This window comes from Typopeltis vanoorti, chromosome 10 (assembly GCF_054136105.1).
Source record: "Typopeltis vanoorti isolate ZY-2024b chromosome 10, IOZ_Tvanoo_1.0, whole genome shotgun sequence".
Taxonomy (NCBI): domain Eukaryota; kingdom Metazoa; phylum Arthropoda; class Arachnida; order Uropygi; family Thelyphonidae; genus Typopeltis; species Typopeltis vanoorti.
The window spans coordinates 82,925,042-82,944,383 of NC_143558.1; the positions used below are offsets into that span (position 1 = coordinate 82,925,042).

The window sequence follows — 19,342 nt, forward strand, 5'->3', positions numbered from 1 at the left end:
GAGAGAGATCCAACAGATTGGGAGGATTAGTAGGATTAGAAAATTTCTTTCTTACCTTCCAGATGTGGTATTTGAGCTCATTAATTATAAATACCACTAATTTCTGCTTGTTGTTGGCTGGGGAAGCGAACTGCAGGAAGATGACTCGCTCCTGCAGTAGGAGGGGGATGCGCCCCAATGGTTTGCGCCGCAAACCATTGGGGCACATCCCCAACCCCCCGTTTTTATGGTTTGCACCCCATCACGGGCACAACTAGGTTTGGGGCACAAACCATAAAAAATGTAAAAAATAAAAATAAATGAATAGATATAAAAGTCTGCTATTTTATATTGTATTTTTAAATTTCAGCAATATACCGCTTTAGACGCACAAATTCTCAACACACTGCAACTCATTTTGATGGGGTTAATAGTAAGTATTTAACATATTGCATTTAGTAAAATTTAACTTGCTACATTTAAATTTTTCAAAATTTTTGTCATTTTTGGGTTAGGGGGCACAAGTTAGACACTTGCCACAGGCGCTTCATACCATCGTTTCTGTACTGCTGCTGATGTTAATTCCCTTCAGGAAGATTTGAATAGACTTTTTACTTGGATAAAAGAGTGAGATAGTAGTTTTAATATCAATAAGTGCAAGGTGTTGCATTTTGGAGTACAGAAATATAAGGCTGTGTACTATATCGATGGTACTGTACTGCAGGAAGTTGATGAGATTAGAGATTTAGGCGTGATGGTTGACAGTAAACTGAAGTTTAGAGGGCATATTGCTAGTGTTGCAAAGCCTGCACATCGTAGCGCTGCTATAAGTACTCTAACATGTAAGGATAAGAAAGTAGATGTGCCACTGTATAAGGAACTGGTCAGACCACATTTGGACTACTGTGCTCAGATCTGGTCACCTGGTTTTCAATGTGATGTGGAGACATTGGAGAGGGTCCAAAGGCGAGTGACTAAGACAATGTCAGGATTTTGGAATTCTGGCTATGGAGAAATAGGTTGAAGAAATGTGGATTGCAGAGTTTGGCGGATAGGAGGAAGAGAAGTGATATGACAGAGACATTTAAGTTAGTGAGAGGATTTTATCAGATTAATCCAGAGGAGATTATAAAAAGAGTAGAAGGTGAGAGGGGAAGAACCTGAGGTCATTCCTGGAAAAGTTATGTAAAAGTGTGGTGAAGAAGGGTGTGAGGAGTAGATTTTTTACATGGAGAATTGTCAGTGAATGGAACACATTACCAGAATGTGTTGTTAATGCAAGAAGTGTTAAGGATTTTAAGATTCTATATGATAAATATGGCTGAGTACTATATCGATGGTGCTGTACTGCAGGAAGTGGATGAGATTAGAGATTTAGGAGTGATGGTTGACAGCAGTTGGATGAACCTCCCAGGATGAGTCTGTTGACTCCATGGAGGGTGTAATAATAATTATTATTATTATTATGTGTGTGTTGCAAATGTTTCATGAGTAAATGCAAGTTGTGCCAAAAGCAGGAGAATGAAGTAATTGACATTAACAGCATAAGGCAAGATAGTGAAATCTTGCCTTATGTTGTAGAGAATGTACTGAAAGAAGTGAACGATAGTGTACGAAATATGAGATTATAAAAGAAGTAACTGGAAGTATGTGGGTGGTGTGGCAACAATTAGGGGAGAAATAGTGTGCTTTTTCAGAATCCTTCACAGGACAAAACGACTAGAAACTTGAGACTAGGGAAATGACTGGAAAAGTGAATAGGAGAAGTATAAAAGTGCAAGAAACTGGAGATTCCATGACACCAGGCATATTAAATGAGACAGTAAAGAGAATATGTTTATCAAGTGTAAAGATGAAGAATACTGGTACTGTTAGTCTGCAGAAGGGAAAAGTGAAAGAGTTGGTTGTTTTGGCAGGCAAAAATGATTTGAAAGGTCAGAAGTATCCCATAAGAGAGGATATGAAACAGTCATTGAAAGAAACAAAAATGAAGAGTTAGAAAGAAAAGATTGTGAGTCTACTGCCTTAGTATCATAGGGCAGAACTGAGAAGAGGGGTGCCATGATTGCCAATGAGCCAATAAGAAGATGGTGCAAGAGGAATGGCATGCAGTTTATAGATGTATAGAGTGAATTTGATGGGCAAAAGGTCTTGTATATAACAAAAGATAACTAAAACTGGATTTAATAGGTTGTAATAGATATTTAATTAAACCAACCAGTGTCGCCACTTTGTCCCATTCAATATTGTGGTGTGTGTGGGAGAAATGGCATAGAACACACCTGAGCTGTTTTTCTCTGTTGTTATTGTTGTCTCTTTAACATGTTCATTGCTAACCACGCGATATCGCGAGATGCGAGTTCTCACCAAATGGCCGATCACGCGTTATTGCGTGGGCTCCGTTAACTAAATAAAAAAATAAAAAAAAAGTTGGCCACCACACGAAATTCCAATTTTCAGCTTGGCAATGAAAGTGTTAAGAGCTCCATTTCTTACATAGAAGACAATTTCAGCATCCACAACATCAAAGAGGTGACGATGGTTATCCACTCACAAGGCATTCTACAGAAATCAAGGAATGATTTTATGTGAGATTTGAAAGTCACTTATTACATTTTAACTTCCACATCCGTCACATCAGAAATTTTTCTGATGTAACTTTTCTGTCAACTATCATGCACACCTACTGAACAATGACTGACCCGTGCCAGCTTCCATGCTCCACATGTTTTTGTTTTTTATTTTTGGGTAACAGTTACTACATATTCAACTTTTAGTTATGTAATGTTCATGTTTACCACTTATTGTATATTTGTTTGTTCATCCTAACCCAGAAGAAGTCACCAGCATATGTGGCAAAACTATTTTGATCTATTAAACCCAGTATTAGTTATCTTTTGTTACATTCATTTTTTGGTTGAAAAAAATCAACATTCATCAGGTCTTGTATATGCCTGATGATCTGCATTTGAACAGTTTGGAGAAGATACATGTTTGGCAGAAGTGTTGTTTAATGAGAGGTTGGAAGTGCAAATTCAGGGAAACTAAAGGTATGGGGGGAGGGAAGCAACCAATGTTGTGTCTAGTCACCCTTGGGATAAATGAGTTGTGAGTTCAGAAATTATCATGAACAGTTGAGTGCAGTTTCTCAGGTTTCGATGCTGAAATGCATATACACAAATACCAGAAGTATCAGAAATAAAGTAAAGGAGAATTTTGCATTGGTTAGCTTGACTTGGCCAAAATTATCAGCATCAGCAAGACTTGACTGAGAGAATGATAGACAGAGATAGAATGCAAGGTGATGATTCCTAAACAGAAGTTGATGTTCTTTGGACAAATTATTCAAGCTGATGAGTCATTGGAAGAGGCAGTTATGTTGGGGAAGATTGAGAAAATGAGAAGAATCGGAAGACCACAAAAGAGATGAATGGACAACACAAATGAACTTGAACTTACAATTGCTGAAAGAAAGGACAAGAGGCCGAATGAGATGGAGAGCCTTTGTCCACAAGATCATGAAGAGTTAAAATCGAATGGATGGCATATAACAATAAGAAGTGGAGTGCCTCAGGGTGCTCTGTTCTTAATTTGTCACTATGCTTAATTTTTATATTAATGACAGGGAATGATTTAAAGGGGACATTTGCTGATGATGAAAAAACTGGATAAGGCCATAATCAATAGGTGATGTAGTTCTGCAGAACAATTTAAACACCTGGCATTGTGGGCAATGGCTAAAAAAAATGCACACCTCATATTCCCTATAGAAAGTAGGTGAAATCATTTTTATTCCAATCTAACTTTTGGAGTTCACTCTACACAGTAGTTAATCAGAGGGAGCTGGCCTAAGACTATCACTAATTATAAATGGCATCCAATGAAGAGAGACAGACAAGTGCTGCCATCTTGTAGTCCCTAATCCTAACTCAGTATATTATTTGTCTGAAATTGTGTAGGTTCTACAGTTGTTTCCTTGAATTCACATGACTAAAACCCTGATTTCTGGGAGAAAAAAACCTGCTTACCCATGTCCATGATCAAATAACTTGGAAACTAGTCAAAGAAAGGGTTAGAAAGAGTTCCTCTAGTCAGCAATTAGATTTGAACTGAGGACTTTTTTTGAGTAGGCTAGCACTATGGATGCAAACACCACTTCCACAGGACTACACAGACTGTGGGCAAAGATCGTATTTTGGGATGAATAGATTATGCATACTTTGTATCACATAAATGGTACTGTATTGCAGGAACTTGATGAGGCTAGTGTTTTGGGGGAGGGAGAGTGGAATAGATGTAAAGTTTGGAAGACATATTGCAAAAGCTGGCAAAATAGTTCAAACAATTACTTGTATGTTGAAGAGTGCACCAAGTAAAGATAGGGAGGTTATTATTCCTCTTAATAAGCTATGATTCAGCCATATCTTGCTTATTGTGCACACATTTGATCACTTCAGTTTCTTGGGAATCAGGAGGTGGTAGAGAGGCATACTCTGTAGGAAGATAGATTAAAGGTGTGTGGGTTGCAGTGTTTCTTGACAGGAGGAGAGAGAGAGAGGACATGATAGAAACCTATAAATTACTCAAGAGATTCTATAAGATTGACAGAAGAAATTTTTCAATACATAACGAGTAGGGAGAGAACAAGGGGGTGAGCGAGTGGAACAGATTGCCAGAGGTAGTTGTGTTTTCTAACACACTAGCCCATATCTCTATATGGAATGAAACCTTCAATCATGCTCTGAGGAAAACTGCATAAACTATTACTTATTTAGGAACAAATGAAACCAAATAACTTTCAGGCATAATCCTTCATAAGCAGAAATCATCCAAAGTAAAATCCTTTTACAAATCCAAAACCTCCTGCATATTCCTTTATTCCTCCTGCATAACCTATGCTTCGAGTCATTCGCTACTTTGACCCTTCTTCTCAGTTCAACTCTGAACTGACTTACTATCTTAACTGTCTCACTCTTTTCTTTTGCTACTTGCAGTAATTCTTTCATGCTTCCCATTTTAGATCCTTTCAAATCATTCCTTCCAGCCAAAATAATTAACTGTTTATCTGCGCATCTCGGAAAAAGAAGAATCCATTCCGATAATAGGGTAATCAGTCCGTATAGTGGGATGAGTTGTTTATTATTACCGGTCGGAAAATTAACTTCTCTTTTATGATTATTGTAGTTAACTATGTTGCTTGTATAACAGTTGGAAAATTTTATCTATAAAGCACGTGATTTCGCGTGTTGGCGACCCATTCGGACGTCCTTCATTTTTTTCTCCCCTTCAGCACGAATCGACTATTCTTGGAAAGACGCGAAGCAGGGACCTGGAAACGGTGGGCGAACTATAGCCTCGCTAACCCAGTGGCGCACTCAGCAGGGCCCTCCAAATGAAAAAGAAAAAAAAAACATTAGAAAAATTTTAAAAATCTTTTCCTAATCAAAATTCATTTTTTTATTTATGTTGTGTTGTCTTCTATTTCTGTACTACTTATGAATAGGCGGTCACACAAAGTGGGAATTATTATTATTATTATTTGACACCTCCAGGGAGTCCAAAGACTCATCAAGGGAGAGTGTACCAACAGCATCGAATGATTGGTACCCTTCCAAATACTAACCGCGCTCAAACTTACTTAACTGAGCCATTAGTAGCAGAGGCTCTACCAATCGACCAACCTATAGCTCTCGGAAATCATGGCCGAGTGCTACTTCGTTTGCCTGAGCCAGGCCAGAGGAGATCACGGGTATCATGTAGTGGCGATCAATGCAGATATTCAGTCATAGGTCGTATGCAATGCGTAGTGTGTACTCTGAAATCGTCTACTCAACTCTCTCTCCTCCCCACCTGCCAGATTAGATCGCGATATTTAAAATAGGCAAACAATTTTAAATATCGCCCTTGATGGGTTACAAGACAAAACTATAAGAAAATCTCCAATTGCTATTGTTTTTATTACAAGAGAAACATTAATGCAAAACGATTACATACTAATGTAAATTAAATATTTTCTCTACGGGGATATCGCACAATAAAACCGTTTATTAGCTCTTCTAAATTTAAATTATAAGCTATATCCACCTCTAGCGATATAGTTGTTAGACCAACTGATCTCTCTTGGATCATTGCTGTTCGCAAATAATTTTTAATCAGTTTAAGCTTGGAAAAGCTTCTTTCCGCACTTGCTAGGCTAACAGGAATTGTTAGCGTAGCAACGGCACCTACAGCAATATGGCTGAACGAGCGCTCTTCTTAAGCTGCGCAGTGAGGCAGGCTGCTTCTATGCTACATCCTGTCGAGTACTCTCCCCCCGCCCCCAAGATATTAAATCTTGAGTGCGCTCTCCCTCCCCCAAGATTGTGCGCCACTGCGCTAACCTTATTAATTTTTGCACCAGGGAAACAAGATTTCGTCAATATCTCTTCAATTACATTATCCTCTAATGATAGAATCGCTCTTTGATTTTTTCCCTTCTCTCTTAGTCAAGCATTACTTTGTATTTTCTCCCACCTTCTTTCTAATATGAGCTGACTCACTCGCCAGAGTGGGCCAGTTTCTGCATTCGTTGCTGTGTCCTGTGTATCACTCAGCGTACCCGAGCTGCAGGGCCCATGATCAAGTGGGCACACATTTGCGGAAACGTATTATATTTCTAATGAGCTTTTTTTTTTTTTTTTGTTTTCCTGTGCCAAAATCATTTGCAGGTAAGAGGTTTTATAATACATTTATTTCGAATCCTTTTTTACCTTTGAAAAATATTTTAGAACCCCAAAAGGTTTCTTGCACCGGGGCTCCTTTATAGAGAAGGTCGACCCTGCCGAGCTATCTCTCCAATTACGACCAATTCTTCATTCTTTACATCCGTCATACTACTATTCTTTCGAACAACGCTGTTACTCTCTCTCAATCGTGTCACTTTTAACCCCTTTTCAATTCTATCTGCCGTTACACTATCACCGACATTTTCACAAGTAAATTGTTCTGTCCACCGCTTCAATCTCGCAACCTGACACGCAATTTTGGCGCTCGTTTTCAGCATATTTTCACACCAAAGTCAATTTGCCTTTGGCAATGCGCACATCTCGCAGACATTGCACTGTGCAAGTCACTTTGCTTGACTCTTTAAACAATGATGCCTTGGACGCTATTATTCTGCTTTGGATCGGTGCTATGTGTGCTACGTTACCCAACTTAGGGTGCAGAAAACTATATTAACTATAATTAAAATAAAACTGTTAACTTATATCTAATTAACACCACGATACAATCTAATTCTAACACAATTTTTAACTAATCAACTTAGCTTTGAGCTCTCCAAACACAGGTCGACCACTATACGCCACCCAAAACTCGGGTTTTCCTTCCGAAGACTCATCGCGGGTGTCCTCCCGCGATGAGTCTTCGGACTCCTTGGAGGTGTCAGGAATAATAATAATAATAATAATAATAATAATAAAAACCCTGCTGTTTTTGTCAGAGATCGACTTACCTTCAGTTGAAAATGACGATAAAAATTCGTTAAAACGTGAATGAACCGCCGGTGTTTTCCGATTAAAGATGAGTCTCGTCGTTCTTCCCCCTGCGCTACGGATACGCTTATCGTGACTATTAATATATATTATATATTAATAGTCACGATAAGCGTATCCATAGAACACTATTATTCTCAGAGCCGTACTTATGTGCACAAGCGCACGATTAGGGCCAATTAAGGAGCCAGAAACAATGTGGGAAGGGGTTCGGAGCACTCTCCCGCTTCGGGAAAAGTCCAAGTATGACCCTGATTATTCTTAAATGAAGTTATGGCTTACAGAGGATGGAGTTCAGCAATGTGGCGCTACTAAAGATGTGAAGTATGTCGCAATAAATGAACGCTTATAATTTATTTAAAGATTAATTTAAATAATGTAAACTGAAATTAAGTCATTCACATAATTATAAAATAAAGTATGCAGTTAACTATACTTTACATGATATTTTATAACTCATTTCTTTTAACGTACACACACATTGAAACATGGGCATCTGCAGAAAATTTTCCATGGGGAAAAGCTTGAAGACAAATAATTACATCAATAAATAATTAAATTTTTGATATTTTTTTTCACAAGTAGATCCGGGGGAAGTTCCCATCCCCCCCCCTCTGCGAACGCTCATACATCGAAACAATCTCTTTCTTTTTTCTCTCTCTCCTACTGGAAACGTTGAGTGAAATAATTAGTATCTGAGCCACTCATTCTTCTAATTTATTCCACTGGTGTAAAACATACACGATTTTTGGAACCTGGAAATGCGAATCCGAGAATTACCGGATTTGGAAATTGCATCAATGGCCGTTTACTGTACACGTGATGTCACAGTGTGTCAGGTGAACTGTTATTATTTCATCATACGTCAGTTGAGATACCGTACTATGATAAAGGAGGTGCTCATTTGAATATAAAATAGGCTGTTTTTTTGTAATACTGATAATGCGAGTATATTTGAATATAAAATAGGCTGTTTTTTTGTAATACTGATAATGCGAGTATATATAAAAGATACTGTTTCTGCAATAACTATGCTGTTGTGATCGCTCGGTAATATCGATTTGTTTATAAAGTATACTTTCTTAACAGACTGCATATTTGTAAACATGAGTTTTGCTACATTGTTAGGATTCGTGATAATTAGTCTACTTAGTTCTTGTATGCATTCAGAAATACTGACACAGCCAGAACAGATACATCTGTCGTATGGAGGTGAGATCACTTGCAATATTATTATTATTATAAAGGTATCGCCATGGTATTAAAAGACTCATCGCAATATTATTACTTGTAATATTAGTACTATTATAACGTTGAATGATAAAGTATCTCCATGGTGTTAAAAGACTCATCGCAATATTATTACTTGTAATATTAGTACTAGTATATCTCAATTACAATTGTAGGTTTAGCGAACGTCTCCAGGCCTGTTGTCTGGGCATGTCCCACCGCAAAATTAAAACAAAACAAAAGTTAAATTAAGGGAAAAAAATATTTTTTTTAATGGTTGAGATACTGTATAGAATTTTGCTGCTCCTAGCCATTGCTTAGTGGGCCACGACGGCCCTACATTTCTCTATCCCTAACTTCTCTGCAACTGTTAAGATAAAAAGCCAAATGGCTTTTTATTCTCTGCAACTGTTTTATGAAATCGCCTGTAGTGAGAAAGAGACAGAAATGGTCTTGAGTAGCACACGTACAACCGAATTTTAATGAAGTTAGTATTTTATGCTCTATGTGAGAGCATGTAGCAACATTATAAATACTAAACAATAAAAAAAAAGTTCTATGAATTATTGACTAGTTACTGCAACTTCATTTAATTAACTAGCATATCTCCAGGGGGTTATAAATTCATGAAGTGCATTTTGTTAAAAGGTAGGTAAGTCATGTATGTTTCAACTTTGGCATATTTAATTTTTTTGTCCATCCACCAGAGAACTCAATACTGTACACTACAATATTTGCCTTTCTGATTTGTAAAAATAGAAAGGCAAATATTGTAGTGTACAGTATTGAGTACACGACTTGAAAAGATTATGTAGCATGATATTCAAAATTCCGGTATAATAACCACATGACGTGAATTACAGAACTAATAAATACACAATTGCTTGACTAGTTTTGTATGGCTAGACGAGGCACACTTTTGTAAAGATATCTTTACAATCACATAAACCTTTATTTTTCAGTGTAATCTACTGATTTATCGTTATTCTGTTCTTGCTATAGCACAATCATTTTTAAATGTAGTTATAACTTACAGAGGAAGGAATTAAGGAATGTGACACTACTAAATGTGGAATATATCGCAAAAATTAAAAAAGAATTGGGATTACTTTACGACAGTAATTCTTCCCAATAACTGAGGTGTCAACAAAACCACGCGATCTATGTATGTATCACGTGGATGACGTCACCACGAGTGTGCCACTGGTTGCTAACGTTGTTTATCTAGATTTTTATTTTATTTCATTTATCATGTTGGGAATAGTGGTTTTTTAATTCTTCGCAGTTCTCGGTAGTAGTTTTGAGAAATGTTTGTAATGGTGGTTTTTTTATTTTAATAAGTTTTTTTATGGGTGATGTAATATTCTGTTTTTTTGGGGGGGCGGATTACATTAATGAGCACGGCTTCCTCCTAATATTAATCCTTAATAATTGCTTTTGTTTGTTCATTTAAGTAGTCTCGGTGTAAATAAAGGAATATGACTTTAAAAAGGCTTGTAATTCCGTACAATAAGCATTGTAAACCCCCCCCCCCCTTGGCTAAGTAATATAATGACATCGACATCCATGACTAAAGCAAAACCTTTAGTGTTTACACTCTGATTTCCTGGGACCAGAGGATTATTATTACTATTACTCGTGACACTTCCAAGGAGTCCGAAGACTCATCGCGGGAGGACACCTACTACTGTTTCAACCACTACACCGAACCTCTACTATGAATCATTTCCATCAACGCCATCTACCGCCCACCTCCACCACTACCACAACTAGTATTTTTTGTCTGTAAATTGCGTGTGTTCTAAAGGGCCGATTTGTCTGTATGCGGGATGAAAAACCCGAGTTTCCGGGAAAAAAAACCCCCTGCTAACTCACCTTCGATTGAAATCGTCGATAAAGATTCCTCCCGTCGCGACGAGAATCGAACTGTTGTTTTGTTTGGTTTAAAAAAATTCGATGCTCCCCCCCCCTTACCCGATTTAGCGAAATACAGTTTTTGTTTCGAGATTCGCGTGTTGATGTCATTAGCATTCTTATGGTGTGTTTCATTTGCTTTTTTTTATGAACGGTAGTATAGTACGCCCACAGATTCGAGACACTTCTGCGCATGTCACAAAAAGGAGAATCCATTCCGATAATAGGGTAATCAATCCGTCTTCTGGGATGAGTTTGTTTATTATTAAGGGCCAAGGAGCACTGGACGTCCATTGCATCCGCACTGAAATCTTCAGATATCATCTTCATTAAAGCCACAAACACAGAAGAAGGGATTTGCATACAACCTAAAAGTCATCAGACTACAGAAAAATAACTAAACTTCTAGACAACAACAACAACCTGCCATACCACACTTTTGCACTCAACAGTGAGAAAAATTTAAAAGTAGTATTAAGGGGAGTGAGTAACTGAAACATTACAAATAGAAAACCTCACTGCAGACCTCCAATTTAAGGGATTTAGCCCAATTAAAGTCAGCCGAATGCAGAGAGCTGATAAAACACCTTATCCCCTAATTCTGGTGGAAATAAGTAAAGACCAAAAACATACAATCTCCAAACCATCTATGATCTAGTCATAAAAGTTGAGGCATTGAAACATAAATCAACTATAGTTCGCCCACAGATTAGAGATCCCTCGACACTTCTGCACATGCCAGAAAAAGGAGAATCCATTCCGATAATAGGGTAATCAATCTGTCTTCTGGGATGAGTTTGTTTATTATTACAGGCCGGAAAATTTAGCTTTTCTTTTACGAACATTGCTATTTTTAAAGTTAACTATTTTGCTTGTATAACAGTTGGAAAAATGTACGTAGAGTATTAACAAAATTAAAAAAGATATAGCATAAAACAAAAATTTAACTAAGTTTATTTTTAAGAAAGTTTTCTATAAAATAAAAATAATTATACAGAAAAACAAATTATTTCAAATGCACTTAGATATTCTAAACTTACTGTTAGAGAACTGAGGCACTTTAATGTCCTAAACTGATTAATTATTTATGACTTGTGACTCTTTTAGCAAACCCATGCAAAAAAAAGTTGAAAAAAAATACCATTGTCAAATCCTTTTAATCTTCAGAGTCATCTGAATCGGTGTCCAAATCGCCATCACTTTCACTTAAACTGATCACCAAAGGTTCGCTTAATTCTTCGATAATTCTCCCGATACATATTTTCCAATGAGATGACATGAGAGCAGTATTTTCCTCAGTTTTGAACTGTAATACTTTCAATCGCCTGTTCTGAAAGCTTAAAAAGTTTCGACCTGTCAATATCCCTAGTTACGTTGCGATGGCGAATGAAAATTTTCACTTCTGCCCAAACATACTCAATAGCATTAATATCGCAATATATGGTGGTAGCCTCAAAGCTAGAAATCCATGCTCTTTGAGCATCATGTCGAATTTAAATAGTTTAGTTGTGTGCAAGTTTCTTTTGACCAAATTAAGCAATTCAATTTTTCGCATATCTGGGGAATGAGAAATGTTATTTGCAGAGAGCCAATCCATAAGAACTTGCTTCTTATTAGACCAATTTGGAACGTTGTATAATCGAATAGAGTGATATGAAGTGCTATCAATAATAACAACAGCATTTTTAGGAAGGTTTGGAATCAGTTTTTCTTCTGTCCACTTTTCGAAGATCGTAGAATTCATTTGTCCATGGTAATCTCCAGTAGTTGAATTGGCTTTGTATAGTAAGTTTGAATTCGGTACAAAACCCATTTCTCCACCTGCACACAAAATTATTATGCGTCCCGAGACATTTCCGCTTTGTAGCACTCCACATTCTTCTTTAGACTGTCAACATTATCCATAAGTTAAATTACTATCAATCCAAGTTTCATCTAGATACACAATCGGCCTTTTCTCCTCCATGAAACGTCTTATTGCTCACAAATACTGCGTTCTAGATAAAACAATGTCACTTCGCTCCATGATAAGTTTCCTTTATTGTGGGATTTTTTAAAACAAAATCCGATTTCATGAAGTATTTTCCTTAAAGTTTCTCTTTTCCAAGGAAAATAAATTTTTTCTTTAAACACAGGAATCAATTTCGGAACGGTTGGCACTCTTTTCTCGATCACGTAAAATTCGTGAGTAGTTCTTCTTATGATGTCTACATCAAAATCATTCAAAGCTACGGTTTCGATGGTTTTCTTTCTCTGGCGCTTTTTTTTTTAGGAGATTTAAATTTTGGCTTACATTCACCTTTTGATTCCCTACGAATTCTTTTAATAGTGGACCTAATATGCCTGCAATTGCACTTGCACGTTTTATGACTTGAGAAAGGGGAACAAGGAGACAGCCTTCTGACGATTCTTTTTTGTAGTATGTCAGCACATTATTCAATATTCTTTTGCAAGAGCTACTGAAACATTTAACAACAGAACTTGTTGACTGTACTGGATCCATCATACAAATTAATAATAAAAAAAATTGCAAAAAAGCGACACCAAAAATCAAGCTAGTACTAGTACAGCGACAGACAAGAAAGCACGTGATCTCGCATGTTGGCGACCAATTCGTACATCCTTCATTTCTTTCTCTCCTTCAGCATGAATTGACTATTCTTGGCAAAATGCCAAGGAGAGACCCACAAACGGTGGGCGAACTATACAACCCAGTGCCACAGATGCCAGAAGATTGGGCACGCACAACAATGCTGCAAGTCTGAATTTCGTTGCGTGAAATGTGGTGGCAAACACGCATCAAATGAATGCCATAAACCCTGCACACTTCCAGCAAAGTGTGCAAACTGTAGGGGCTGTATAGCATTTCCCCAAAACCAAAAGATACAACTCAAAACCAGTAAACTTCTTCAAGAACACACTTCCTCCCATCAAACCATGGTCTCCACAACGGATGGAAGATCGTATGCTGAAGTTACAAGATCAACCTTCCAAAAAGACCCAAAACCAAATCAGTCACAGCAAACCAACAAACCTATCCTACTGAACATAACAAGCCATATAGGTGAAATGCTTGCTGAACTACGACAAACCAACCCTACTCAAGAAGCCAAGGATATCATCTTAAGGCATGCACAATCACTCTTTATGGAAATTCTTAATGGATAAGTCTAAAAGAAAAACAAAATCTTTACAAATTGTTTCATGAAACGCAAATGGTTTATCTATCAAATTACAGGAGCTCCAGGAGTTTGCAGCAGAAACCCAAGCAGACATCATCCTCATAAATGAAACACATCTCGTCCAAGTGACAAAATCAGAATCAATGGTTATAGCACTTACCGTACAGACAGATGCTTTGCTAGAGGTGGAGGCACTGCCATCTTTGTGAAAAGAAACATAAAACATAATTTAATAGCCGAACCCCATACAGAACACATGGAAACTACAGGAATAGAAATACATATGGAAAACACAAGCAGCATTACGATATATGCAGCCTACAACCCCCCAAATAAAAACAAAAAAACTCCTTGAATCTGACTTAGATGTGATATTAAATACAGGCAGAGCAGTGATTATAGCCGGAGATTTTAATGCCAAACATTCAGTCTGGAACAGCAGAAACTAAAATATTAATGGAAGAATACTCAACTCTTACACCACTTCAAGAAATATAACAGTAATTGGACCCACTGAACCCATACATTATGGAGCAACTGGACGTCCTGATGTACTAGATATAGCTATATTAAAAAACATAGCGCACAGCTATCAGATACAAGCAATTGGAAATTGGAAACAACTTCCCTCAGCCTTCCAGGAAAACCTTGGTCCAATATCGCATATGACATTTGCCGAAGATGTAGAAAAGCAGTGAAAACTCTTGAAAAACAGCTACTGACAGCTATAACACAGGTAACAAATATAACCAAATGTGCACCATCAAATAAACTCCCAGAGGATATAAAATGTCTTATCCAAGAGAAAAATAGATTAAGAAGACAATATCAGAGAACAACGGACTTAGCGGATAAACCAGCAGTCAAAGCAACAAACCAGGTTCGATATGCCCTAAAGGACCACCATAACCAACTCGGAAATAACAGAATTCATCAATTAAGCACAGAGGATCAATCAATATGGAAAATGATGATATCACTCCGTTCAAAGCGTTTTATATTTCCTCCAATCTAAGTTGAATCTAATGTTGTCTACAATGACGAGGAAAAAGCTGAAGCATTTGCTGACAGTTTAGAAAAACAATGCAGCCCCAATTATATAAATACAGATATAAATTTCATAAGTAAAATTTACACCCAAGTGTGTAAAATAACTCAAAATGCCTCACTACAATTCAATAACAAATCCGTGTCACCAACAGAAATATATGAGATTTTAAGAAAACTAAATAACCAAAAGGCTCCGGGTTCAGATGGAATAACAAACAAGGTACTCAAGTTACTTCCCCGCAAAGGGTTTATGCATCTGGTAGACATCATTAATGCCATCCTCCGGCTAAATTATTTCCCAGAGCGATGGAAAATTGCCGACGTTTTCCTAATTCCCAAACCTGGAAAAAATACAGTTTCCTGAAAATTACAGACCAATCAGCCTTCTTTCATTCATACGTAAGATAGCGTAACATGCTATTCTCACAGGGGTTCAAGAGGCAACAGATATCAACCATGTCATTCAAGATCAACATTTCGGCTTTAGGAAATATCACTCCACAATGCTACAAATTTGCATAGTTATTGAACATATAACCCAAGGGTATGAATGGCACCAACACTCTGGCACGGTTTTCCTGGACATCACTCAGGCATTTGATAGAGTGTGGCATCACGGACAATTTTTAAACTACACGAAGTTGGTATTCCATTACCACTAGTTCTACTTATCAAATCATATCTAAATAACAGAAAATTTAAAATAAAACTCAATGTTATCAGATCCACAGAGAGGAGAATCACGGCTGGAGTCCCTCAAGGCTCTCTGCTATCTCCCCTACTCTTCTCCATATACATGGCAGATCTCCCCAAACTTCCCCCAGTTATCACCGTTCTATATGCCGATGACACAATCATTATAGCCAGATCCCTCTATCCACACCTGGCCACAATCAAGCTGCAGAGAGCAGTAAATGAATTGGAGGATTGGTACACCAAGTGGCGTATCGCAATTAATCCAAACAAAAGCTCTGCTTTTCATCAGACGTAAAGCAGAACCGAATACAAGTTTACCAAGATTTTACCAAGCATACAAATGTTTGGTAAAATCATCTCTTGGCGCAATTCTACCAAATATCTGGGAGTTCATCTTGATAGACGTCTAAACTTCAAGTCATATATGGATAGTATCACCACTAAGGCAAGTCAGACCATAGCACAGCTATATCCACTTTTGAATAGGAACAGCTTCCTAAACATAAGCAACAAAATCCTCCTTTTCAAATTGGTAATCAGACCACAACAAACGCCTCTCCAACCTGGGGTCATCACACGACTAAAAGCAACAACAACAGACTTCAGATAATACAGAATAAATGCCTAAGAATGGCATTTAATGCCCCATGGTTCATCAGAAACATCCAGTTACATCAAGAAGCCAATCTTCCAGATATTAAGACCTACATGACAAGCATTGCGGAGAAATTCTTCGCAATCACGGATAATCAGCTAGTTCAACAGGCAACGGACTACAAGCCCTCAGATCTATCTATGGACCTGCCTTTTATAAAAATGGAACTTATTTTAATGCAATACTTAAGCTTGTTGGCTTTTACAGATTTCAGCAATATCAGGTCTAATATGTGATGTAGTACCCTCATGTCTTTGTCTATAGTAGTAAGTCTTTCACACTTTTTAGTTTTTATATTGGTTAATATTGAAACTGTAACAAAATTTTCAGTGCCCTTGTGGAAAGAGCTGGGATTCGGCTTGGACAAAAAAATTCCTCAAGTGATATTTCAGGGAATTTCATTTTTAGAGTACGATCCATTGACAAAGTAACTAATTGTTCATCTTGTAACAAAAATTCACAACTCTATGTATTAACTGGGCCAAATGGATTTCGTATCCAGTCATAACGGTGTGTATTTAAGGAAGGAAAGTAACTTGAAATCTTTTCTTCATATGTTCTTAAGTGTTTTGTTATAACGGAAATAATTTCCTCAACATTTTTATTATGAGACGAAGGAAACATATCTACTGTATTTTTTTCTGATATGTGGTTTTTTCAAAAAAATACTTTTTTTTCTGAAAAGCTGACAATTTGTCAGTGGCTGTCAAAATATTTTAATTTTTCCCTTGGATACTTGTATTATTATTATTATTCAGGAGTCAGAAGACTCATCATGGGAGGTCCTTTCTAAGAAACACAAGTCTATCAAGACTCATCGAGAAAGGTCCCTGCTAGGAAATACAAAGTCTATCATACCACTCCTTAAATGCATTGACCGTTCTCATGCTCACCACTCCATCAGGCGCATTCCATGGTTCAAATACCCTCCATGCAAAGAAACCACTCCTCGCCCTCTTTCTCACAGTTTCCTTTCGTAACTTCCAGGGATGGCCCCCTTATCACGATTCCTTCCTGCTGTTCAACCAAGCGAAAGAACTCCCCAGTGTCAACCCTGTAACCACCTCTCAACAGTTTAAAAGTCTCAATTATATCACCTCTCCTTCTTCTATCCACCAAACTCTGAAATCCACATTCCCTCAGCCAATCCTCAAAACTATCATTGTACAGTCCTGAAACTATCTTTGTTATCCACCTTTATACCCTTTCCACAGTTAATTTATCTCCTTCAAATTGTGGGGACCAAATCTGAGAACAATAGTCCAATTGTGGTCTGATCAGGGTCTTATACAATGGAACGATAACTGTTTTATCTCTGTAGGTCAGTGTCCTTCTCATTATTGCAGCAATCCTCTGTGTTACCTTCACCACCTTTGCAATATGTCCCCTAAATTTCAGGTTTCTATCAATCATTAAACCCAGATCTCTTGTCTCTCCTACTTCCTCCAGTTTAACTCCTCCCATAGAGTATGCAGCATCCCATCGATGTGTCCCAAACCTCAAGACCTTACATTTTGCTGCATTAAACCGACACCCCCATTCATTTGCCCATCTATCTAGCTTATTCAAATTCTCTTGCAGGGCTACCACATCTGCACTATTACTAATAACCCTTCTCAGCTTCGCATCATCAGCAAACAACTGAATATCCCCTTTCAATCCACGGACAATGTCATTGATATAAAGGTTAAACAATATAAGTCCTAGTACTGAGCCCTGTAGAACCCCACTTGTAACCTTCTGCCTCTTTGATATTGCTCCAACATACACAACTCTGACAGCCAATCCTGAATCCAGGACCAATCTGATATCCAGACCCCATGTGCTGCAACTTGAATATCAGCTTATCATGTGGCACCCTGTCAAATGCCTTTGCTAAGTCTAGGAAAATGGCAGTATATTCCTTTCCCTCATCTAATGCTCTTGTAACTTTATCATAAAAGGCTAGCATATTGCTAAAACAAGAACACCCCTTCACAAATCCATGTTGACTCTCACTGATAACATTACCCTCATCAGCCCAATGCTGTATAATGGTCCCTCACTACTTTCTCCAAGATCTTACTAACTACTCATGAACACAAACTGGCCTATGATTTGACACTTCCAGTCTGCTACCGCCCTTATGCAATGGCACTACGTTACCTTCCTTCCATTCCACGGGCACCTTTCCCGCAGCCAGACTTTCATTGAAAAGCCAGGTCAAGGGTGCTGTCAGTTCCTTAGAACTGACATTCTTTCAAAACTCGTGATGAAATACCATCCAGTCCCAAAGCTTTACTAACATCCAGCGCACTCAGTATGTAGAACACACTCTCCTCCTGCATCTGTAAACCTCAAACCTGCTCTATACCTCTAGTATTCAAATTGACTCCTCCAGGATGAAATACTCCAATAAAGTATTCATTGAACAATTCCACTATGTCCTCTGCATCAGTCACTGTAATCCCCTTTTTTATCCCACAATGTCATTCTTCCACAGGCATTTCTTCTCCTACTGGCCACATAGCTAAAAAAGTCCCTAGGATTTTCCTTGGATCTAAGTGCCAATCTTTTCTCATATTCCAGTTTTGCCTTCCTTACCATACTAGTCACTCTTCTGGCTTGTGTCCTATATTCTTCTTGCATCTTCTCTTCACCTGTGTCTTTATATCTCTTCCATAGCCTCTTTTTCACATGTAACTCCTGTTTAATATTGTTTGTCATCCACTTTACTCCAAATTGTGTCCTCTTCTTCACTTGTGGAATACAGCTTACCATTGCTGCTAACAAATATTCCTTCACAATTTCCCAAGCACTAATGATATCCCGCCCTTCCAATTCCTCCCTCCATGAAACTTCCCCAAGTTGATGTCTAAGACTATTATAATCACCTGCTTTATAATTCCACATAAGTTCCCGTCTCTTTGATGCTCCTGCATGTCTATTCATTTTCCAAGTCAAAACCATATGGTCACTCTCTACAATGGGTGGGAGAGATGTCATCTCAGTTATTATCAGCTCTTCTGATGCTATGACCAAATCCAAAACTCTTGAACCTCTTGTTCCCTCTGTTACATGTTGCCTAAGACATTTGGCCCTCAAGAATTCTAGAAATTCCATTC

The 19,342-nt window shown here is 37.8% G+C and overlaps 1 protein-coding gene across 2 annotated transcripts in view; it reads left to right on the forward strand.

Annotated features, from left to right (window-relative positions):
* Positions 1-8,376: 8,376 nt before the first annotated feature.
* LOC150102546 (acid phosphatase type 7) overlaps positions 8,377-19,342 on the forward strand; it is a 217,272-nt gene continuing 206,306 nt past the window's right edge. The window contains exon 1 of one of the 2 annotated variants that reach the window (XM_090399639.1): positions 8,377-8,723. In XM_090399639.1, the coding sequence (XP_090255765.1) occupies positions 8,618-8,723 (106 nt within the window). In that variant the 5' untranslated portion in view covers positions 8,377-8,617. The remainder of the gene's footprint in view (positions 8,724-19,342) is intronic. The other variant, XM_090399640.1, reaches the window with a different exon arrangement.